Here is a 26,644-nt window from a genome sequence, read left to right as displayed (position 1 = left end):
TAAGTCCTTTGAGTATAGACCAAGGAGAGGGATAGCTGGTCAAATGGTGGTTCCATTCCCAGTTTTCCAAGGAATCTCCACACTGCTTTCCATATCGGCTGCACTAATTTGCAGTTTCACCAGCAATGTATGAGTATGCTTTTTGCCCCACATCTTCACCAACACTTATTGTTGCCTGTATTCTTAATACTGACTGGAGTGAGATGAAATCTTAGAGTAGTTTTGATTTGCGTTTCTAAATTTCTAGAGATGATGAACATTTTTCATAGATTTATTGATAGTATATAATCTTCTGAGAAGTGTCTGTTCAGGTCCTTGGCTTATTTATTGATTGTTTTTTTCTTGATTTATTGATTTGTTATTTTGGTGTTTAGCTTTTTGAGTTCTTTATGTATCCTAGAGATTAGTGCTCCATATGATGTGTGAGGGGTAAAAATTTGCTCCCAAGATGTAGGCTCTCTATTCACCTCACCGATTGTTTCTTTTGCTGAGAAGAAACTTTTTAGTTTGAATCCATCCCATTTATTGATTCTTGATTTAAATTCTTGGAAGTTGGGACCTAATCTGACATGATGGAGATTAGGGCCTACTTTTTCTTTTATTAGACACAGGGTTTCTGGTTTAATTCCTAGGTTCTTGATCCATTTTGAGTTGAGTTTTGTCCATTGTGAGAGGGGTTTAATTTCAACATATGGAAATCAATAAATGTAATTCATCACATCAATAGACTTAAAGGTAAGAATCATATGGTCATCTCAATAGATGCAGAAAAAGCATTTGACAAAATATAGCACCCCTTCATGTTCAAAACACTAGAAAAGTTAGGGATAACAGGAATGTATCTAACATTATAAAGGCCATCTATGCTAATCCCAGGCCAACATCATTCTAAATGGAGAAAAATTGAAGGCATTCCCTCTAAAAACTGGAACAAGACAGGGATGCCCTCTTTCACCACTTCTATTTATCACAGTTCTTGAAACACTGACCAGAGCAATTAGAAGGTGGAAGAAATCAAAGAGTATGGATAGGAAAAGAAGAACTCAAATTAGCACCATTTGCTGACATTATGATTCTATACCTAGAAGACCCAAAAAGTTCCACCAGAAAACTTCTCGAACTAGTAAACGAATTCATCAAAGTAGCAGTATATAAAATCAACACCCATAAATCAAAGGCATTTCTGTATATCAGTGACAAATCCTCTGAAAGGGAAATGAGGAAAACTACTCCATTTACAATAGCCTCAAATAAAAATAAAACACTTGGGAATCAACTTAAAGTGGTGAAAGACCTGTATAATAAAAACTACAGAATCCTAAAGAAAGAAATCAAAGAAGACCTTAGAAGATAGAAAGATTTACCTTGCTCTTGGATAGGCAGAATTATCAAAATGACCATTCTGCCAAAAGCACTATACAGATTTAATGCAATTCCAATCAAAATCCCAGTGGCATTCCTCATAGAAATAGAAAAAGTAGTTATGAAATTCATCTGGAAAAATAAGAGACCCAGATTAGCTAAAGCAGTTCTTAGTAACAAGAGTGAAGGTGGCATCATACTACTACAGAGCAGTAGTAACAAAAACAGCATGGTATTGGCACCAAAATAGACTGGTAGACCAATGGTTCAGAAAAGAGGACACAGAGATTAACCCACTAAATTACAATTGTCTTATATTAGACAAAGGCACCAAAAACACATTGGAGAAAAGATAGCCTCTTCAACAAATGGTGCTGGGAAAAGTGGAAATCTTTATGCAACAAAATGCAATTGAATCCTAGCTTTTTAGCTTTAGCTTTTAACTGTAGTGAAATGTTTTCATACATGGTCGCATATCTTCATTCTGTTTTATAATTCATTCTTGAAAAAAAAACCCAATCTTTTTTCTAATAATAAAAGAAAGATGTTAATTTTAGAAAATTTGAAAAGATACAACAAAGCACAAAGGAAAAACTCACTTATGATCTTATCATATGCTTGAGAGCTATATTAACAACTCAGTAAATGTTGGTTGTTTTTTTTCCATGTGTGAATATTATTATTGCATATAATTCTTGATTCCTCACATTTATACTACTTTTTCTTTTCTATGCAGTGAATATTTTTCCATGACATTAAAGTTAGGCTGTGGAATACATGATTTCTTTGTGTTCTGTAACATAGGTACATCATATTTTAACTAATCCTCATTGTTAAACAATTGGGCTGTTTATAATTTGCTGTTATAATTGTGCTATGATGAATATGGATGGTTTACACTTTATAGAATTTTTAAAATTAAGTTCCAAGAAGTGGAATAATTCTGTATAATATGGTGATTAAGAGCATAGATTGTATTTTCAGACTGCTTGGGTTCAAATCCTTCTTATGTATATATAGTTAGACAAATTAATTTATTTCTGTCTCAGGTTCTTAATTGATACTTTAAAGATAATAGTATGTACATGGAAAGCATTTACAAAACTGACAAACAGAACACATTGTCAAGGTTAGTATCACCATCATTTTTATTTTAAGGAAATGAACATTTGCAATATATATATATATATATATATATATATATATATATATATATATAATATTAAAATTTTTTCCTGAAAAGTTCTATAGGTTTCATTTTTAAACAGCAAAACATGAGAGTACCATTTTACCAGCTCTGACCAACAACTGTTATTATAATCCAAAATCTTTTTTATTTATCTTTGTGTAACGTGTGCATAAAAGCAGTTCTTTTCTTTATAGTTGGCTTTTTAAAAAATTTTATTGACCTATTTGTAATCACGAATCTATTATTTATGATGGTGTAAATAAATACATAATTTATTCACTCATCTATTAAGTTCTTTCTCTTTGCCAAGTATGCATCTAACATTTTTTAAGTATTATTTTCATTTCAGGATAATTATAGATTCATAGATGCCCTTACTGTTTTCCCTATTGGTATCATGGTACATTTATCACATCTAAGATACCAACATCGGTGCATTATTATTAACAAACTTTTCTTTGGATTTCACCATTTTTGCCTGTAATGTCCTCTTTCTGACCTAGGATCCCATCCAAAATACCCCATTTCACTTAGTTGTCAAGTTTCTTTACTCTTTTCTCATCTGTTTCTTAGTCTTTCCTTGTTGGTTATTATATTGAGAGCTTGGAGGAGTAATGCATTTTGTTAAATGTTTCTCAATTTGGGTTTGTCTGATTTTTTATTTTCCTTGTTAGACTGGGCTGGTTAATATCAATTAAGACTGTTGGATGTTTGTTTTCTATTTTGGGTTGTACTCCATTGCTGCATTCTTTATTTTGATGTCAGTTTTTTTTTAGCTTTGGCCATTTATTCTTTCATTTGCCTTCTCTGTGTTCTTTTGACATGATCCATCCTTTAAAAAAATTTTTTTGAGCATTTTTCTCCTTTTGGTATAAGGGGCTCCAGGCTCATTTTCTGTTCCCTTTTCCTGACCTACAATCAGCTTTTTCTCCAAGAATTCCCATTTTCTTTTATTGGAGAATGGTATGCAGAAATCAAGATCTGGGTGCTGGGTGTGCTTTTGACTCTGATGTGTTGCTGTTTCTAGTCCCTCCTCAGTGGATAGAGATAAAAAGACTACTTGTGTATACACACATCTGTAATTATTTTGGTATTTGTATCTCTCTTAATATATCTCTGTTAAGCAAAATATCCATGTTTATCTCTCCCACTCCAAAAGTGAGAAACCTGGCTCACTTTTGAATACATAAACATTTACATATTATTTCAACCCCAGGATACATATGAAGTATTTCAGAATTGATCCATATCTCTGAGGAAAATGATTCTACCAATTAAAGTATGCTGTTAATGTATAGTTTGGTTTCCAGTAGAAGTACTATCTTCTACTTATCTCAGTATTTTTTTTCCCCACCCATTTCTCTGCTTTTGATGCTGTGATTAAACATCCTTGCTAGGAACAGTGTGGCATGCCTGTACTCCCAGCAAATTGGGAGGCTGAGACAGGAGCATTGCAAGTTCCAGGCTAACCTCAGCAATTTAGTAAGGCCCTGTCTCAAGAAAAAAAAAAAGGAGGGGGTTTTCTAGGGGTGTAGTACAGTGGTAAAGTACTCCTGGGTTCAATCCCCAGTAGACCCCCCAAAAAAATATTCTTGATTCAAAAATTGATTTTATGTACACACACACAATGTTGTATAGTATTACACAATTGTATTATTATAAACAGTATGTGGTGTATGTACAAGTTGAGTATTATTCAAAATGCATGGGACTATAAATATGTTGAATTTTGGAATATTTCCAAATGCATAATGAGATATCTTAGGGATGGGATCCAAGTCTAAACTTGTCTCACATAGACTATATACAACATAGCGTGAAGGTAATTTTATGCAATATTTTTAGTGTGCCTGTGTGTTGACTACAACTTCATGTGAGGTAGGTGTAGAATTTTTCATATGTGGTATAATGTCAGCGGTTAAAAAGTTTAAGATTTTGACATTCTGGATGTTTGGATTGGGATGCTCAACCTGTAGTGTATATATTATATAACACTATAACTGCCTGCAATGTAATAATTTAAAATATACAATATGTATATATGATGTTTATTTTTAATTACTTTGTTTTTACCTTAAATTCTTAAATATCTTTGAAAGACTATTTTGTCATTTAGTATAAAGTAGAACTTTTTTTAACAGAAGTTGCCGTACAGAAAGTTTCCTTTCTCAATTGTTTGAACTATGACTTTTATTGTATTTTAAAATCTTATATATACTAGATGCTTTCTGTGCTTATTCTCTTTCATATGCTATTCTTATTCAAATTTCAAACATGTAATTAGAATAATTTCAGCATTTCGAAGATTATTTTTCTTTTTTTTAATATTGTTTTAGTTGTTGATGGACATTTTATTTATTTGTATGTGGTGCTGAGGATCGAACCCAGTGCCTCATGCATGCTAGGCAAGCACGTTACCACTGAGCCACAACCCCAGTCCCAAGATTATTTTTCTTTGTGTTCTTTCATGTTCACATATTATTTTAATTAAGTGCTATAATTTTCTTTTTTTAATTTCAGGAATATTTTAGTGGATAAACCAAATGACCAGTCTTCAAGATGGTCTTCAGAGAGCAACTATCCTCCTCAGGTAATAATACACGTAACCCTTAATACTATTTAAGAGTCAAAATTCAGATAGGAACTTATTCAATTGATATATCAGTTATCTGGAATCCATTAATAGTTTATTCTGTCTTTGGAATTGGGATATAAACTTTTATTTCTTTTGTTTGAATTTTGAAAGAATTTTGATTTTATAGATAAGTATAGTTTGGGATTTGATGAAATATATGTTTTGTTCTATCTAGTGGAAGATTTAAATTCTAATTTATAATTTTCTATATTACTAATGATGCAAAACCAAATTGTTAAAACCAAGGAAATTGTTAACCAAGAACTGGTTAGGGTGCCTGTTACTGTTCCATTCTGAGCAGAGGTTGTGACCCTGACTTCTGTTTCATTGTGCTCAGGTCATTCTGTAAATATTTAAGGAAATGTTAGTAAATTGAGCTTTGCCTTTGAGGAAAAATGAACTTAATATAGTTTGTTATTTTACTGAAATAATGTACTTAGGTGGCATTAGGATGGAATTAGACTAATTCCTTTTACCTGATAAGTGATCTCTGAATTACTTAATTAATTAATTAATTGGGGGGCTACTGGGGATTGAACTCAGGGGCACTCAGACCCTGGAGCTACATCCCCAGCTCTATTTTGTATTTTATTTAGAGACAGGGTCTTACCAGTTGCTTAGTGCCTGGCTTTTGCTGAGGCTGACCTTTGAACTCAAGATCCTCCTGCCTCTCCTTCCTGAGCTGCTGGGATTACAGGCATGCACCACCATACCTGTCATGATGGTATCTGAATTTATAAAAGCATTAATGCTTATTATGTACTCAGCATGCTTATAATTAAATCCATATATATATCATTAAGGAAATTAATGTTGTAATAGGTAGAATAGACACATAAATAAAACTTTATTTTTCTTTTTTAAATTTTTTTAGTTGTAGATGGACACTATATCGTTTTTATTTGTTTATTTTTATGTGGGGCTGGGGATTGAACCCAGGGTCTCACATGTGCTCTACCACTGAGCTACAACCCCTGACCTTTATTTTTCTATTCTAATGAAATTCATGGAAACCTAATCTCTATGCTTATTTTCCTTTTTCTGTTTGTACACTTGTTTGGATCACTTGGTATTTATATGTTTATTATATAATATATGTCCAAAGACTATACATTCACAATTTATATGTTCAGGGTAAAGAATCATAAAGCTACTTGATAATTCATCAATCATTTTTAGAAATGGAAAATGACCATAGCCTTTGAAGTCTGTATGTGAGCCCTCTCTTAAATCAGTCCTCAGTAACTACTGTGTATTTTGTTAAGCATTTTCTTAAGAGTATTATATATGTGTATTATAAATACCCTTTGATTTAGTTTTTCTGACTTTGATTTTTATATAAATATAAATTGATTGAGTCATTTATAAGTCTTTTGTAGCTTGATTTTCTTTTTTTCTTTTTTTAAAATATTTTTTTAGTTGTAGATGGACACATTATCTTTATTTTTTATTTATTTAGTTTTTTAATGTGGTGCTGAGGATCGAGCCCAGTACAGTGCGTCATACTTGCTACGCAAACATTCTACCACTGAGCCACAACCCCATCCCCAGTAGCTTGATTTTCTTTTGCTTATTAATATGATGTTAAGCTAACACATTAAGTTGTTGTGTGTAATGGTAGTTTGTTCATTTTCTCTTCTATATAGTATTCCAGTATATAAAGATGCTGTTGAGAGGCATTGGGTTTTTAATAATGTTTTGCTATTGGAGTTTTCTTTAAAGTATATATCTTGGAGTAGAATTACTGAATCGTAGGGTAGGTGTTATGGTTTAGATTGGGAGTATCGCCAAAAGCCTCATGTGTTGAAGACTTGATGTCCAGTGCAGCTGCATTCAGAGGTAGATCTTTTAGGAAGTAATGAGATCAGGAGAGCTATAATCTCATCAGTAGATTAATCTATCTGATGAATTAATAGTTTGAATGGACTACTGGGAGGTGATGGAAACTTTAGGTAGATGGGACATGGTTGGTTATGCACTTGTGACATGTCCTTGGGGGTTACATTTTGTCCTTCGCCCCTTCCTCCTTGCCTCCTCCAAACCCCTGCTGCTTCCTGGCTGCCATGAAGTGAGCAGTGTTTTTCCATCAAACCCTTCCCCCTGGTCCAGAGCAATGGAGTCATCTGACCATGGACTGAAACCAGGAGCCAAAATAAATCTTTCCTCCCTTGTTTACTTCAGATATTTTGGTCACAGCAACAAAATGCTGACTAATACAGTAGGTATGTATATATCCAACTTCATTGGCTAAAGCAAAGCCATTTGCAAAGTTGCTGTATAATTTATACTCTGACTAGGAGTATATGAAAGTTGCTGTTGCATTACATTCTCCTCTTCACTTCTATGACTGATTTAGATTTTTTCAGTCTAGTGGATCTTACATTATGACTCACTGTAGTTTAAATTTGTTTTTTTTTTTTTTTTTTTTTTGCTTTTTCCTGTTCAAGCCTGTTTGTATATGTTAATGACTTTGCATTTTTAATCATGTTTTTCTTAATTTACTTTTTAATTTGAATTTGAATATCCAAGTTTTCATGTGTTTTTCTCTTGTTTAGTTTTGCTTATTAATGAATTATTTTTATTTAAAATTTTTTCTGTTTTAATTGAAACTGTGATAACTCCTTACTATGAAATTCCTCTTTAAGCTATATTTTAAGGACAGTAGAATTTGATTTTTTTTTTACTTGTTTTTTGTTTATTCATTTAAAACTTTAGTAAGTATCCATGAGGTGCTAACTAAGCATTGGAAATTCAACAGTGAATTAAATATTATCTTTTCTTTTGATGAAGCAAGAAAATACTGAATCAGTTAATATCTAATGCATAAGTCCTAGAGAAGTAGTCTAAAGCTTTTGTAATTAAGACGGGTTTATTTTGGAAATATATGGAATCCATTTTCTTAATTGTAATTTAAGAACCCAGTGTAGCTGGGGTTCCATGTGGCCAATATCAAACGATAGCATTTTTACCAGAAAAACATAAGGAAATAATTCTTATTTTTCCTATTATGAAAAATATCCAGGTTGAATATAATTGGATATAATTTTGGTATCTATAGGTAGTAAGGAATCTTGCATGATAAGTGGTTATGAGCTATAGTACTTCTGAATCTTGCTCTGAAAACTACTAGAAGAGTTGGATTGAAAAAAAAACATATACACATATATACATAAAGTTTGTGAAAACTAGGACCTCAAAGTGATTCATTTTCAGGATAAGGATAAAAAAGTGGAAGTCCCCACCTCTGGGAGAGTTGCACTGGTTTTTAATAAAAGGAGAAAATGAAAGAGAAACCATCCCTGAGGGGTTGTAGCTATATGCTTTTCTTTGTTCACATTTGGTGCTCAAAGTCTCAGGACTTCGCTATCCATGAAATCTTATGGTATGATTGTGGATGAATAGTGCTCTGAAGATTCTCAGCAGAAGCAAATACAAATTCTCTTGGGAGGTGGCTACCTTCTTCCTTAAACCTCAGGAAGTCTCTACAGATTATTATAGAAGAAAAGTGAAGGGTACACACTCAAAGTTAACCTAATATATCCAGGAATGAGACACTTGAAGAACTAGCCGAAAACTTAAAAAAAAAAAAAAAAAGATACTAGAATTAAAAATACAAAAAGATGCTAGAATTAAAAACTACTTCAATTTTAAAAAGAAAGAGAAGATATCTTCAAGGAATTGGAAACTATAAAATGTGATCTAGCATATTGAAAAAGAAACAAGTAAAACTTCTAGAAATGAAAAATATAATAGCGAAATATTAATTTTGAGCAATCTTCTCACTAAAGACAGATTTCATGTTAATCCTGGATTATCTTTGCTGGTAGAGAATAATGTTGCATGAATAAAAACCCCATAAATACTTTAGGATAGTAATTTTACCCTTTTCCCTCATCAGATATATTTTATAGAAGTTATTGATACTGCCATAGAAAATATGTTTTTTTGGTGAATACTCTAAGGGTTGATTAAGATGTATAGGCAGTTACAGATGTCTTGATAACTTGCTTAAAGAAAGATTAAATCATTAACTCTTCCACTGTGATTGTTTGCTCCTTCTAAAGGTTTAAGTAGAATTATAAAATTAAGTAATATTCTTAACGGGGCCAGAGAGGCAATTGAAGTTGACCCGCTTTTTTATAATCTACTAAGCAGGTCAAAGAAACCTCAGTGATTGTTTAATACAGTTGTGTGTGAGGGGCTGGTGTATGCTTTTGCTTTTGCAGTGCCCTCAGATTATTCCTTCTGTTTGATGAACCATGACAAGAATGTTATAGAACTGAGCTATAGAAATTTTTTTAATAAGTGCATTTTGTCCAAGTTTGCAAAAGGATCATTGTTTAAATTGTTTAATACAGTTTTCATTGATATAATTTATACAGTAAAATGTGTGAGCCTTCAGTATGTGTGATATCCACTTTGAAAATGTTTACCACTGTATTATTCACACTCCTGTGATGATATTAAACATTTCCATGACTTCAGAAAGATCCTTTCTGCCTCTTTAGCAAAGAATCCCTAACTATTCTACCCTCTACCCAGAGGCAGCCACTGTTCAAATTTCTTTTGACATAGGTTGTTTTTGCCACTTCCAAAATTTAATTTAAATGGAGTCAGAGAGAGAGACAGAAAGTAAACTTCTATTATATGACTTTTTATGCTCAATGTGTGTTTTATGTTTATTCACATGAATAAACATAATATTTTTATATTAATATTAATATTCCATTTCTTTACATTGCAGAATACTATTCTATTATATGCAGATACCCAGTTTGTTTATTCATTCATTTTCTTTTTTTGGACATTTGTGTTTCAGTTTTTGGTGATTATAAATAAGGTTCAAATAAATATTGTTTTATGAGGTTTTAAAAATAATACGTATTTTCTGTATTTGGGGTAAATATCTGGAAATATTAATTTTATGCAAAATTACCTGATCATTCACACTCAATTTTAGTGATTATTGTTAATGTGAAGTGGTTTTTAAGTTACAATTCCTAGTAACTAATGGTATTAAGCACTTTTCCATTTGCTTATTAGCTGTTTTTTTTTTAAACTTTTTTTGTGAATTCTTTACCCATTTAAAAAAGGTTTGTTTGATTTTTGATTATTGAGTTGTAGGAGATGTTTGCATTTATTCTGGATATAGGTCCTTTTTTTAGTTATATACTGCAGATATTTTCTGTCATTTTGTGACTTTCATAATATTTTCTTAGTACTTTTTTAGTCACTTTTTAAAGGCTATTGAGGTATCTGTGGGAATTACATGAGGATCTTCTCTCCTTACGGAAGCCAGGGTGATTTAGATTTGGCATTACGAACTATGTATTGCTCTCCCAAGGCAACAAATTGTCCAGTGCACATGACCTTTATCTCCACTCTGCTAGGAAGATCCCTTATAGTAGCTCCTCAATATAGTTTTGATTTGCATTTCCCTAATTGCTAATGATGTGGAACATTTTTTCATGTATTTATTGGCCATTCATATTTCTTCTTTTGAGAATTGTCTATTTAATTCATTTAATCATTTGATTATTTAGTGTAAAGATTTTTGAGCTCTTTATATATTCTGAATATTAATCCTCTATCAAAGAGTAGCTAGCAAAGATTATCTCCCATTCTGTGGGTTCTCTCTTCATATTTCTAATTGTTTCCTTTGATGTGTAGATCACTCTGCATTTATAATTTTAACTTCACCTAGTAGCACAGACTTTATGATCTGGTGACTGCCTACCTCTTCATTCTCAATACTTAAGGTTTTTTGCCTCGCTTATAGGCTCTAACAACACTGATATTTTCATAAGCCTTCGTTTCTTTTTTGCCTGGCTGAATAAAATGGTTGCATACACTCCCGGGGGTAGGGGTGGAGGGAGAGCTATGTGGAACCTTGAATGTGACCTTATTTGGAATAATGGTTTAACAGATGTAATTAAGGTAAGGATCTTCAGTCAGGATCATCCTTGATTAGGGTAGGTCCTAAATCCAATGATGAGTGTCTTTATTTAGACACTGAGAAGTAGAAGAAATGAAACACAGGAAGAAATCTATGTGAAGATGGAAGCAGAAATTGGAGTTAAGCTGCTGTGAATCAGGAAACACCAAGAGCCATCAAATACATTTGGGTTGTTTCCACCTTTGGGCTATTATGAATACTATTGCTCTGAGCATACACATACAGATTTGTTCAAATACCTCTTCACTTCCTTTGAGTATGTACCTAGAGTTGTTCATATATTAATTCTTTAACTTCTTGAGGAATTGCCAAACTATTATACAGTGTATATACCATTTTACATCCATTCGCCCTGTGCCTTTGGACTATTTGTTTATCTTTTTTGGAGAAAAAGCTATTCAGGTCCTTTGCCCATTTTTAAATGGGGTTGTCTATCTTTTTATTGAGTTGTACAGAGAGAAGTCTGTACTCTGCTCTGTGTTAATCCATAATGACTAGCACAACAGTTTTCATGCTGTGCCTAACTCAGAGCAGTAGTTTGCCATGAGTTACTACATTTTGAGTTTTTTAAGTGCTGAGGCAGAATGATTCTACACTTTATTTGTACAATTAAATAACTACTATTTGCCTAGCACAACCATAAGGCACAAACCAGTAAATAAATTAATTGATAATAAAAATGACTATCTGTGAACTTACTAAATTAAATCAGAAGCACATGGATGCATTGGGTATATCAGCTTCATCTCAGAATAAAACAGGCCCATGAGCTTTTCACACATAGCAGATCACCAAATGAAGCAGTACCCTCACCTGAGATCCATAAAAGGAGGAATACCTGCCCCAAGATTGGACACAACAGTACACTGACCTGTTACCTGGTCATTTGCACAGAAGAATCACCACAGTGATGAACTGGTGATCTTCTGTCCCCATGCTTTAGCTCAGCCTCGTTTCTCATGACTGTAACTATGATGCATGGGCCACTCCAAACTGACACTTCAAGCTGACACTCTGAAAATGACATTTGACTGACACTGACATAGAATAAGTTTTATTTCTAACAGCTCTGCACCCCAAGTTCTTCATCTAGTTCTTAATTTTATCTGATCATCTCCAGTGACGCTGCCTTTGCTCTCAGTTCAGCTTCCTAGACCCCTGTGGCCATCTTAAACCCTTTCTTAGCTTTTCTGTAACCTATTCATATCATATATAAAATATGATACATGACTTGTGTGTTAAAGATATTAGTAATTAACATTGATAAAAGAACCTGTGATTGCCCAACCTGTGACTATCAGGTGATCCACAAGTACACCAAGAATAGTGAATGATGAAAGTGGTGTAGCTTGTGAATTTATTGTTCAATAAATTCTGACATTGTGGAAAGACACAAATGTTTTTGGTCTTTGTTAATGGTATAGCTTGCTCATGACAAGGTTTAAGAGTTATTTCTGTATTCTGTTTAGTAGACTAGGTTATCTTTTCATTTTTTTGATAGTGTCCTTTGATACTAAAGTTTGAATTTTAATGAAATCAAATTTTACACTTCTGTTTGTACTTTTGATGTCAATATTTAAGAAACCATTGTCGAATCCAAGAAGTCATTGAAGCTGGGCATGGTGGCAAATGCCTGTAATCCTGGCGGCTCAGGAGGCCAAGGCAGGAGGATCTTGAGTTCAAAGTCATAGAATAAGTTTTATTTCTAACAGCTCTGCAACTAGTTCTTCGTCTAATTCTTAATTTTATCTGATCATCTACAGTGACTCTGTCTTTAGCAACAGAGAGGTGCTAAGCAATTCAGAGAGACCCAATCTCTAAATAAAATACAAAATAGGGTTGAGTATGTAGCTCAGTGGTCGAGTGCCTCTGAGTTCAATCTCGAGTATGTCCCCCCCCCCCAAAAAAAAAAGTCATTGAAGATTTATATCCCTGAGTTTTTGTAAAATTTTTAAATTTTCATTCTTCTGTTCAGATCTTTGATCCGAAAGGATTGATTTTGGATCAGTTTTTATCCAAGTTAATTTTTGTGTATAGTGAGAGGTAGGAACACCAACTTCATTCTTACCACCATTATCTACCTATATTATCTATTGTTATCATAAAACATGGACTCTCTCCAAAAAAACATATGAATTGTTTTTCTAAATAGCTTTTTGCAAATGTATTCCATCAGTGATAATTTTCTCCTTAATTTTTATAATTGAGAGCATTCTGCATAATGTTTTTCACAATTAACATCTCATTTTATTGAGTGTGTGGTAGGAAACCTTGAGCTATATTGGACATATCTATAGTAGGTCTGGGTAGGTTTAATTTTTTTAAAAAATATTTTTTTTTTAGTTGTAGTTGGACATAATACCTTTATTTTTTATTTTTATATTGTGCTGAGAATTGAACTAAGTGCCCCCACATATGCTAGGAGAGTGCTCTACCACTGAGCCACAACCCCAGCCCCAAGGTTTAAAATTTTACCACAGATTTTGAACATTGATTTATCTATTAAAGTATGATCCATGGGAATATGTAATTGTGATTTTTGCGATCTAATCTTGTGTTGTTTGGTTATTCAGAGTCTTCTGATAGCTTTTATTCCATACTATCCCTTGATTAGAAGTTTTCTCACTGGTTCTATTTTCCTCCTCCTTTTACAGCATGCAGGATAATGTAGTTTCTGGGCTTTACTAGAACGAAAAGTGGTGATGTTATGGGAGCCTTTATAAAGCTGTTGTATACTATTCTTTAGCTTAAAAAAAAAAAACTTACCATTATAAGATGAGCCTTATTCATTCTTCTGTCAAGTCAAAACATTTAAAAATTTTTTTTCAAGTTGTCTATTTGTTTTAAACAGAGGAGAATATGACTTGATTGTTTCTTTTTTTAGTACTTGATTCTGAAGCTTGAAAGACCTGCTATAGTTCAGAATATCACATTTGGAAAATATGAGAAAACTCATGTCTGTAATTTGAAGAAATTTAAAGTCTTTGGTGGCATGAATGAAGAAAATATGACAGAGCTATTGTCCAGGTGAGTTACAGTAATGGGGAAGAAAGGGTTGTCTTCTAAACAAACAGCAATCTTATTTTAGTTCCCCTCAACCCCTTAAGGGAGTAAAGATTATTTATCCTATTTTACTCCTGTTTCTTATTTTAATACTGTGGCTTGAGTTAGCTTTTTTTTTTTTTTTTTTTTTTTTAGCCACCAGTACTATTAATGTTGTTATTAATGACAAGAATCAAAAGAATAATTTAATTTCTTTTTCAGTCATATTTTTTCAACTGTTACTGACTTCAGAAATATTAAACTTTTTATTGCTATAGAGAGAGTTAGGGATTGGAAAGGAAGGGTGGAAAAAAAAAAAAAAACCTTTGCTGTCATCTTTGCTATAAAAATAGAGACCCTATTCAAAATATTCATTGTGCTAATCCAGAAATGGTATTCTAAGACTTCACTGGAAATTAGAAACTAAAAAAGGAGGTTTTTGTAAATGAAAAAGTATGTGGCTACTCCTAGTGCAGTGCCTACTACTGGAAAGACCTCAGTAAATTAGAGTTTTTATTTTACAGACCACCTGGAGTGTTAAATTATCTGCCAGATAATAAAAAATCAAGTAGTCGATGGAAGGGACAAACAAACCCATGAATATATTTAGAATATATTTGTGATATGATATGTTCATTAACATAGTACATAGAAGTAAATGTTACTTTGATGCTGCATTTTATTTGAGTCATGAAAGTATTTCAGGATATAAGGCAGTCTGAAGGTAAGTGATTTTTCTGTAAGTACTTGTATCAATCCTTGTTGCTTAAGTAGAAAGGTAATATGGGTTGATTTTTACTAAGATTAAAGGTGTTGTTAAAAACCAACAGAATAGGATTGTCTCTGAAATTTTTTTGGACTATAAAAGGAGTATTAACATCTTAGAATTAAGAAATTTAATTCTTTGATATATTCTAATATTCAGGCTAAGTTGTCAGATCTGAGACAATTTGACTTTAATTTTTCCAAATTTCTCTCCTGCTTGTAAATTTATGTTACATTCAGTTACTCATTAAGGACCTTAGGTTCTGTCACACATTTCCATGCACTGTAGCCATATCCTTTAATACTGAACTGTTTTCTTATATAATTTCTTGTATAACCACTTTCATATATAATTTAGAGAATACAATTTTATTGAAGTTGATTTGAATGTACAAGTTTTAACCTATATTCCCATGTTCAACTACTTACTATTGTGTTGGTCATTTATTATGAACATAGGTTTAAACTTAAAATCTGAGTTTGGCATTAATCTGAGTTTTCATGTGTTTACTAAATTATGAAATCAGATTTGATAACCTTTTTTTTTCCTCCATAGTGGCTTAAAGAATGATTATAACAAAGAAACATTCACCTTGAAGCATAAAATTGATGAACAGATGTTCCCGTGTCGCTTCATTAAAATAGGTAAGGTTATTTAGCATTTTGGAATAAAACTTTTTTTTAATGCCATTTGTCCATAGATTGCCACTCATAGATCAAATCCTTTAGGCTCCCTATTTTTTTAATAAAATTTTATGGGGACATTTCTACACTGGTTGGTTTACATATATTGTCTTTGCCTGTTTTTGTGCTCCAAATGTGAGTAGTTGAAAAAGATCACATAGCCAACAAAATCCAAAAATTTACTATTTGGCTTTTTACAGGAAAAGCTTGCTGACCCTTGCTTTGTAAGTCTGTTATTAAAGTGACAGTTATTTCAGGTTGAACTTTTTTCATTATTTTCTCATTTGAAAGTTTCTTTAGAAAATTTTATGAGGTATAGTGATTTGATTGCTTTCGTCATCTCATGGAAGGTTTATGAGTTATTCTATAGCTATCTAAAACCAAATATGGATAAATCTCTTAAGGCAGTGTATTATGGTTATTTTCTGTGTGTGTGTATGTGTGTGTGTGTGTGTGGTTTGGTTTTGTTTTTAGTGAAATGCTGGCCAAACCCATTAAATCAATTTCACGGCTCACTAATGTGTTACAGACTACTATTTGGAAAAATACTACCTCAAGCCATATATGTATTTAGAAAGTATTTGTAATGTATCCTCAAAATGATATTTTTTAGATTATTTATTTATTTATTTATTAGGTTTTATTATTTAGAACATAGGAAAGTTGAGGACTTGGGTCTTTTAAACATTTCCATCTTTATTTACTTATTTTATGTGGGGTACTGGGGACTGAACTCAGGGGCACTCAGCCACTGAACTACATCCCCATCCCTATTTTGTATTTATTTAATTTGTATAGGATTTCACTGAGTTGCTTAGAGTCTAGTTAAGTTGCTGAGGCTGGCTTTGAACTTGAGATTCTTCTGTCTCAGCCTCCTGAGCCACTGGGTAATTTCCATCTTTATTGCATACCTTTGAAAATATTATATTATATTACAGTTGGAATTAAAGTGAATTTGATCCCACAAAAAATAATAAAAAGCCAGAATCTCACATTTTGATTTGGGAGAAAATTTCTCTTTTGGAACAAACGGTGTTCTTTATAATCATCATTTGCTGCTCTATCAAGAGTAGGCCTGTTTGTTTTGTTGAGCCCAAAGAAATATCTGAAATCCTAATAAAAAGTGCTTATAGTGGAGGGCTGGGGTTATGGCTCAGTTGTAGAGTGTTCGTCAAGCACACATGAGGCACTGAGTTCGATTCTCAGCACCACATAAAAATAAAATAAAGACATTGTGTCCAACTAGAACTAAAAGGTAATTTTTTTAAAAAAAAAAGTGCTTGTAGTGTAAAGTATAATTTCTGTTCAATTTCCAGCAAAGCATTAATTTGTAAAAACCTTTTAAAAATGTGTTGTAGTGAGGTTTCTTCTATATACCAAATGTTCTAATTGAAGTTTTGGAAGGGAAACCCTCATGAGATTTAATTAGAGAAGAGAAAATCTAAAATGTAATGAAATGAAGGTATCTGTTACAAATGACTAGAAGAGTTTACATCCTCTTTCATACCCAAGATAACAACTGTATGAGGAAATTAGGAAGAAGAAGATTGGAAGGATTCTGGAGTCAGTCCTGGTTTTGTGTAGATAGAACCAAATGGATTTCTTTGAAGGAGTCATTTTCAATTTAAATAGTTGTGGGGGCTTCAGAGAGAGGGTTTAGCTCTGACTGTATGCAGTATAAATTTTGGATCTCAAGTGTTTGGAAGTCTAGGATGGGTACTAAGTCGCTGTGGGGGTGTTTATCCTTGAGGTTTGCTTGGGTAGGTGTGGCCTATTATGAGAATATGTATAAGGGTTATATTTTAAAAGTATATTAGTAGGAATAAAATTCATATAATAATAATGGCTAATAATGATAAAGCTAATGTTTATTGAACTCTTAGTATGTACCAGTTATTATGCTAAGTACTGTGTGCTTGGTCATTGATTCTACAGTAGAATATATAAACTCTTTCAAAGTGGTTAATATTAGATTTTAGGATCTTCCAGAAACTTAAAAGGACTAGCTAGATATCTAGAAAAGTTCCCAAATAATATTGTTAAAATACATTGAATGTTTCACAGAGTTGTTTCGTTGTGTTGAGATATTGACTCCTTCAATTCTAGAGTAGCAGGAGCCCTAGCCTATTGTTCTTACATGCTATATGTATCCCATTTTATGAAAAAGGATGACAAACATGAATCTTGATCATTTTTGTATATGGTTGTACTACAGGAAAAACTGGTGGTTGAACCCTAGAAACTCCTCATCTTGAGATGTATATTAGGAGCATCTTATCTTTTTATTTAAGGTGGGAGCAGAGGCTTGATTTATCAGGGAACCTAAAATGTGTGGCTGCAGCGTCAATGCACATTTAGATTTCTTATATATTATGTGTAGTACCTAATATGCATTATTGAGGTAGTTAATGCCACCAAAAATCATTGGTAATTTTGAAATGAGCATACATCATTCTGTTCATTTCATCCATACCCTTTTAATCTATTGAAAATTAATTTATATGTTCATTTATCTGTAATATACGACTTATATGACTTTTTTATGGTGAGATGCTTGATAATTTACCTCCCTCCCTGTGTTCTTTACAAAGTATATAACATTAGAACAGTTTTTTTTTTGTAGAAGTATGTCTTTTGGACTTTTTAAATAGCTATTTTAATTTTTTTAGTTGTAGATGGACACAATATCTTAATTTATTTATTTATATGTGGTGCTGATGATCTAACCCAGTGCCTCACATGTGCTAGGCAAGTGCTGTTACCACTGAGCCACAACCCCAACCCCCTTTTTCAAGACTTTTGCATGTACAGAGGACATCTCATTAGAGCACAAGTGTTTAAAGTAAAAAAGTTTTAATTAATGAATGTTTTGCTGGGACTTAAATAGATATAATAGAAAGATCTCTTCTTCCTTTCTTTTAATTTATTAAACTTGGACCTCAAAATCTCTAACTAATGTTATGTGTCTGGTTACATATAGAGAACTATGTTATTGGGGCTTTGAGTTTTGAATCTTATTTTCATTCAGACTACTTGATGGTATTTCTGTGTGATGTGGTAATATGTTTAAATGTTAGTGCCACATTAAAAAGTGAACAACAAAACAATGATAGTAATTTAATATTTCTTGATAGAAAACATGTTAAAATTTTTATTTGTTGCACATAGAAACTGAAAGCTATATTAAATGTCCCAGGGGTCCTTCATATATCTACATAGTTAGTTGCTACTACCTATCCCTGTCTTCACTCACAGAGCTTCCTTTAAATAATGGCCTCCCATTATATCTCAGCCAGTACATCCTAGCTCCTTATTTAGTCTGTTGTACTGAAAAAGGCAATGAACCTGGAACTCAATAGGCCTGGTGTGAGATGCTGTGGATGTAATATTTTAATATTTCATCAAAACTTGGCAAGTGTTAGATTTTTATAGGTAGTTCCATTATTGACTCCGAAACCATGTCAATGAACTTATTTTGTTACGATAAAATTATAGGATCTATCCTATACTTTTTAATCCATTCATGATTTTGTAAATGCCATTCATTGGTCTTTCAAACTTTGTAACATTTCATACAGTATTTTAAAAATCATGTTCATTAATATCACCTGCAGACAGAAAAATTTACGGAAGCAGTCCAAACTCAAAGTGATAGATACTTGTTTTCCAAAATTCTATTTTTTTCTTGAAAGTTTGAATTTTTATCCTCTACAGCAGATATCATTAGTTGTTTTTTTCTTGAAATGACAGGTAAATATAGCAGATACTCAAATTGAAATAATCATAAGTTGTCTGTCAGTTTTTCTTTCAAGAATAAGAATGCCATGAAAAAGCAATGATTATTATAGCTCACAACTCAAATAGTAACCAAGTTCTAAAGATAACTATTATGCTTTGATATGCAGCAAAAATGCTTTATATAGGGCTGGGGTTGTGGCTCAGCAGAACAGCGAACACCCTGGCACGGGCAAGGCCCTGGGTTCGATCCTCAGCACCACATACAAATAAATTGATTAATTAGCAATATTGTATCCAACTGAAACTAAAAAATAAATATTTCAAAAAATGCTTTATATGTTTTTCCCAATTTGACACAGAGGATAACAAAAAGATTACTTAATTTACTTAATGTTAGGGATTTAATAACATTAATTTTTACTGCATCATCAAGAGCACCCCAAATGAACTTGCTTTAATTAAGTATAGATGGTAGTGAGAAATACAGTGTAATTTGTTGTGTACCAAGGACTACTCATACTTTTAGGTGCCATTACTTTGGTACCAAGTGCCAGTAATGGTATTCACCGTTGCTTTTGCACTATTAGTGCAGTGTTAGTATTATTTTTTTCAAAAGAAGCCTGACAAACACCTAGTGTCATTACAAAAGAATTTTGATGACGTAGAACTTCCTGAAAGGGTAATAGGGATCCCCAGAGTTCAAGGATCATGTTTTAAAAACTTCTGTGTTCTGTCATTATTGATGTGAAATTTTATCTTCATCATGTTAAATTCCTCTGAATACTTCAAGATTGTTAGATACTCTTCTTTTCCTGTTTTACTCATCTGCTTTCCTTTTCCCAGACTAATATCAGATTATATCTTTGTAGTATACTTGTATTATATAATTTTGGTTATTTTCATGTTATCTTTTCAGATCAGCTTGTTTATTTACATGGCCAAAAATGGATATATGCCATTGGGATTTTGATTGAGATTATACTGAATTTGAAATGGAGAGAATTGACATGTTTATGACCTTGACATTTCCTATCCAGGAATACAGAATATTCCTTCATTTATTCAGTTTTTCAGTAAAAATTCATGTCCTCTTTTATTATAAAGATAACATTTTTGGTTGCTTATTTTGAAATATTTTCAGCTTTTTATTGTTATCATTATCATTAATGCTATCATAAAAAGGGCTATCAAACAGGGGGCTTTTTGGGAGTTTTTGGTGGTACTAGGAATTGAAGCCAGAACCTCATATGTTAGGCAGGCACTCTACCACTGAACTACATCTCCATCCCTTTTTGCCATATTTTCTAATTGATTATTTTAATTATAGGATAGTTAATTTTTGCATATTTACCTTGTATACAAACTTTAAACAGTATTTCAATTGAATTTGAATTTTTTAGTTAGCTATGTCATCAAGTGGCATTTTTTTTTTCTTAGTATGATACGATTTTCCCCCCTTATTGCACTGGCCAAGACTTTTCATATTGTCTTGGGCAATGGATGTTGGACCTCTTGGTCTTGTTTTGACTTCAGTAAGCATATTTAATATTTCCTCATTAGTTTCATTTTTAAGGTTTGTAACACTTTCAGAAAAAGTAGGTAAAGACTTGTCCTCTTGCCTTCTATTCCTTATTGTATAAATAATTTTTAAAAATAATGAACAGAAGCTGGGTGTGGTGGTATATGCCTGTAATCCCAGTGGCTCAGGAGGCTGAGGCAGGAGGATCAGGAGTTCAAAGCCAGCCTCAGCAAAAGCGAGTCACTAAGCAACTCAGTGAGAACCTGTCTCTAAATAAAATATAAATATACGGCTGGGGATGTGGCTCAGTGTTCGAGTGCCCCTGAGTTCAATTCCTGGTACACCCCCCCCCAAAAAAAGTGAACAGAACATATATTTTATTAATTTGTTGTTAATATCAAAGTAATTGAGCACATTTTTTTCTTTTAGCAGTTTGTTAAAGTGGCAGATTACATTAATATACTTCCTATTGAACAATTCTATTTCGAGAATGAGATCCATTTGGTTATATTGAAAATCTGGTAGAATTATTTGCATCTTTTTTGCCCCTTTAATTTGGATAAATATTCATAACTGATATTGGCCTTAAATTCTTTAAAATCCTTTTTCTTTGATTTTATTTTTAGGGTTATTTACTGGCAAATGAACTTGTAATGTCTTTCTGTACTCTTATAGCTTAAATAATATAATTATTTGCTGCATGTAGATTTGATAAATTTTACCTGTTAAATTATCTAGTACTAGATATGTTTAGTTGGGAATCGGTAATATGACAATTTTGAGTTTATCTTATAATGTTTTATTAACTAAGGAAACCTCATATGGTGATTTTTGCTATTGTAGTCTTAGCACCTAGCACAGTCTAGACAGATAGAAGATGCTCAGAAAATTTTGTCAAATGAATGGTTATAGGTTTAATAGTGATTTTTGTTTTGCTGAAGTTTTATTTAAATTATGTTAATTTTTTTCTTCTCCCCTTCTTTCCCTCTTAAAGTTCCACTCTTGTCCTGGGGGCCCAGCTTTAACTTCAGCATCTGGTATGTTGAACTCAGTGGTATTGATGATCCTGATGTAGTACAACCCTGTCTCAACTGGTATAGCAAGGTAGGACTGTATTTTAAAATCCCATACCTCTACAGAAGGTGAAATATGTCAATCTCTATCTTCATTGTGAATTATTGAAAATATTGAGGATAATAATAAAAATTATAGTGATTAATCAGCGAACATTTACTAAGTATTTATAGTCTGCCAGCCTCTAAGCTATCCTGATAACTTGATTGTTATCATTCTATGAGATAGGTACAGTTGTAAGCTCATTATTTTAGAGATGAAGAACTGTACTAGAGAGAGGTTAAATATTTTGCCTTGGCCCACACAGTTGTGAAGTACTCAAGGCAATATATGAACTCAGATAGTCTGGCTCTACAGTCTGCCGTTATCTTATTAGACCCATTTGGCCCATGAATTTTGTTTTTAACCTACATTGATACTCTTTGATCATAGTGGTTTTTTTTCCTTTTATTTTTTCTGAATACCTTTATTTTTATGTGGTGTTGAGGATCAAACTCAATGTCTCACACATGCAACATAGCTTTTAGTGGGTTAGTTTTATGGCCTGATGGAAGATTTAAGATGTGAATATGATTGAGACTCCCAAAGTCAACATGATAAACAGGTGTTATTATTTAATATAATTTTATTCTTTTGTATAGATAAGCTAAATCTGGGGCTGGGGCTATGGCTCAGTGGCAGAGCCATTGCTTGCACATGTGAGGCACTGGGATTGATCCTCAGCACTATAAATAAACAAAATAAAGGTAAATCTTTTTTTAGAGTCAAAATTAAAAGGCTATTAATATAAAATTAATTGAGTACAGAATAATTCTTTGTTTATTCGATAAGGGTAAATCTTTGCAATTGTAGTCTGAAAGGAGTGTTTAATAACTTACTAATCAAGAAGTCAGCTCATTGTAAACTGATTTGTGTTTTAACTCTTCAAATTTTATTCTCTTGCTTTATTAAATAGTAATGCTTTTAAAATAAATCATTGTTGTTTGATTATCATGCTGTGGTTCTCTGTTTTCTGTTTTATTTGAATTGTACAATGGTATACTTAGAAAATTTGACATAATCCAAGGACATAGTCTTGAAGTTGATTTAAAAAAAAAAACTTTATGAGTTTATATTTTTGGCATTTATCCTGTTAGGGGAAAATTTTTATAAATTGAGTACCTACTTTTTAGGTTCTCATTAATTGAAATATCTACTTTAAATGATCAGGTACCCCAGTCTTAGAAAATGATAAAATTTAATCTCTTCATACCATACCTATTTACAAATTTAGAATACTTCGACATTTGATAATACTTGTCATTCAAGTAGTAGTTTATCAATAAGAATCGAGAACAGAAAGCTTATAATTTGTTTATATTATTTCATTGTGTCTGTGCTTTCAGGACCTGCATTGTACTGTGGTTAGTTGATGTCATGGGATTTACAATTTTTATAATTTGAAGTGGTCTTTAATACATAATATCTTGCCTCTTTTTAAAAAATTCAGACTCTGGAATTAGATCTGATTTAATCTCTCCTTCAGCAACATACTTTGTGACCTTGGGCAAGTTATTATAACGGGCTAAGCATTAGTTTCGATACTAGAAAGGTGAATATAATGGTATCTAATGAATAAGATTAGTGCAGTGCTTGGGAGATATTAAATATTCAGTTTAGATTATTTGTTTTCCCTTTTTATTATTTCTTACAGTAACAACCAAGCAAATCTCTTCTTTTCATACTTTCTCTTGTGTTCTAGTAGTACCGTGAACAGGAAGCCATTCGCCTTTGCCTAAAACACTTCAGACAGCACAACTATACAGAGGCTTTTGAATCACTGCAAAAGAAAACCAAGATTGCATTGGAACATCCTATGTTAACAGATCTGCATGACAAACTGGTATTGAAGGGTGATTTCGATGCTTGTGAAGAGCTGATTGAAAAAGCTGTAAATGGTATGAAATTTTTCTTAGGGTCATTTCAAGTATATAGGGAACTTTTTCAAAAAGAATATAGCATTATGCTTATTAATCTTATACTTTTTTCCTGCCTTTTTTAAAATTTTATTTTTTAGTTATAGATGGATGCAATATTTTATTTTGTTTATTCATTTTTATGTGGTGTTGAGGATTGAACCCAGTGCTTCATATGTGCGAGGCAAGCACTCTGCCACTGAACCACAACCCCAGCCCATTTTTTCCTGCTTTTTTACTGTATAATGACTGTTAACTCCTTGAATGAAGGAATTCTTTCATGTACAATAGTCCAAAATGTAATGAGACTTAAAGAAAAGAAAGAAAGAAACATACATAAATTTAAGTACCTAAATTTAAACTGTCATTATGGAAAATCATTTATTCATTAGCAATAAGCCAAGTTACAAATCATCTTTTGTTGCTACTTTTCTTCAATACTCTAGGCCTGTTCCTTTAAGTATTTTTGTCAGTATTCTAGCCAGTATTTACTGTTAAAATATTAAGAATTAATTTTGGGGGGGCTTGGATATTAAAAAAATATCATTAGTAGACAATATAATGAGCAAAGGGATATGACTGAAAAATAGTGTCTGTGTGGTGTGAACGCTAATAATTGCTGATTTTTCTTAATGTAGCCTAATCTGACTTTGAAAGAAATGTAAATATTTGAACATGTGTATAATCTCCCAAGGTAATAAATAACTGCTTTGGAGACTGACACCCATTTGAATACTTAAAGCTTGATAGAACATCTTTTTTTTTTTTTTTTTTTTTTTTAACCCAGAAACTTTTATAATGACAAAGAACAGAATAGGTGCTTGTGTTCAGTATAAAACTTACAGAATTGAATTTGGTGTATCATTTTGTAGAAAGATTCTAATAACAGATGCTACTGCTTCATTTTTATATGTTTTAGTCTTGAATATTTTATAACTAAAGAAATCAGAATAATACTGTCTTTTTAATTTATAAATTTAAAGAATGAAAAGAATGAATTACTTACAGCTCTGATTTGTTAAATATGACATTATATCCTAGTGGCTGTGGAGCTGAGGCAGGAGGAGCATGAGTTCAAAGACAGTCTCAGCAAAAGCAAGTCACTAAGCAACTCAGTGAGACCCTGTCCCTAAATAAAAATACCAAATAAGGCTGGGGATGTGGCTCAGTGGTCAAGTGCCCCTGAGTTCAATCCCTGGTACCGCCCCCCCCCAAAAAAAAGACATTATAATAATATAATATTATATATAAAATCTTGTCAGGGAGCCTTACACATTGTTATTATTGCCTTTTTAAATTAATGCTGATTGATCTTTAAAAATAAATGATTGGTACTTTTGAAATAGGGTATACTTTGTAGTGTAAGCAAAGAGTATATATGTAATAATTTTCTACCAAACCATTAAAATGCTGCCAGTGAAAGTATATATGCCTATATAATATTTCTAAGAATGAATTCTGTATTTTTTTTATCTCAGGATGAATGTGGCAGGTAATTTATGTTTTTCAGTTGGTTTGTTTAAAATCTTTATCATTAAGGCATTTGCTATCATTTTGTTAAGGGAAAATAAAGCAACCATGGGTAACTTTATATAATACTAAAGATAGTTACCCTTTTTGTTTTTTGGTGCTGGGGATTGAACCCAGGGCCACTTTACTACTGAGCTACATCCACAGTCATTATTATTATTATTAAGTTGCTTATGGTCTAAGTTGTTGAGACTGGCCTTAAACTTTCCATCCTCCTACCTCAGACTCTGGGATGAGTTGCTGGGATTACAGGCATGTACCACCACATCCAACTAATATAGTTAACCTTTTAAAGGTGTCTCTTTGATAGGATACTCAGATAAGAAAAACTGTTAAAAGCATATGCATCTTAGAGTACTACAGATACTTAATGTAGGAAGTTTAGGAAAATTGATAGTAACTCTAGTTTTGAAACTTAGAGCCAAATCGTATTTTTATACTGCCGTCGGCTTTCCCCAATTGGCTAGGAACACTGTTCATTAATAAACACTCTTCCGAAGGTTGTTCAATTTGCTGCTAACCTCACTGACGATGATTTGTTGGACAAATAAAGTAGTAAACAGTGCAGTTTTTTGGCTCATGCTCCTCTAAAAACAACAGAGAAAGGACAAGAAGTTCTTGCCTATTAAGTAGAAAGGTCTAGTGAATCAAAAGCATCTTTTGTAAAGCTTCTTATAATAGAAGGGGAAAAAAATTACTTTCAGTATATTAATTTACGTGATCTTCAAGTATGGTTAATATTTTTAAAAGTATCAGGCTTACTTTTTTTAAATATATATTTTTTTTGTCAATGGATCTTTTATTTATTTATATGCGGGCTGAGAATCGAACCCAGGGCCTCACACATGCCAGGTAAGCACTCTATCACTGAGCCACAGCTCCAGCTCCTGGCTTATTTATTTTTTTATTCTGTTGGCCTATATCCCTGTATTTATATTTAACTTCAATAGAGAAGACTCTTGAACCAATGATTGTTACTGCTTCTGACAATCTAAAATTTATTGATGATGGGCATAAATAATCACTTAGAAACAGGAAAGTTTTACACAAACTCCCTTTGTGTAGCTTATCTTATTTAAATAGATAAGTTTGCTTTTAGAGACCATAGACCTTCCTTTTTTTACTGTTTAAAATTCTTACAGAAGAGTTTGACTGCCTATGTTAAAAAAAAAATAGATGAAGTTATATTTAACTT

At 32.3% G+C, this 26,644-nt stretch overlaps 1 protein-coding gene across 3 annotated transcripts in view; it reads left to right on the top strand.

The window, feature by feature from the left end:
• Positions 1-26,644, top strand: part of Mkln1 (muskelin 1) — a 336,778-nt gene that overhangs the window by 199,318 nt on the left and 110,816 nt on the right. For all 3 annotated transcript variants that reach the window (XM_076833133.2, XM_076833142.2, XM_076833125.2), the window contains 5 exons: positions 5,072-5,141; positions 14,027-14,169; positions 15,506-15,594; positions 21,885-21,994; positions 23,709-23,901. In XM_076833133.2, the coding sequence (XP_076689248.1) occupies positions 5,072-5,141; positions 14,027-14,169; positions 15,506-15,594; positions 21,885-21,994; positions 23,709-23,901 (605 nt within the window). The remainder of the gene's footprint in view (positions 1-5,071; positions 5,142-14,026; positions 14,170-15,505; positions 15,595-21,884; positions 21,995-23,708; positions 23,902-26,644) is intronic.

Source organism: Callospermophilus lateralis, chromosome 1 (genome assembly GCF_048772815.1).
Source record: "Callospermophilus lateralis isolate mCalLat2 chromosome 1, mCalLat2.hap1, whole genome shotgun sequence".
Taxonomy (NCBI): Eukaryota; Metazoa; Chordata; class Mammalia; order Rodentia; family Sciuridae; genus Callospermophilus; species Callospermophilus lateralis.
Note: the sequence above shows the minus strand (reverse complement) of the source record. Positions and strands in the feature narration are given on the sequence as shown.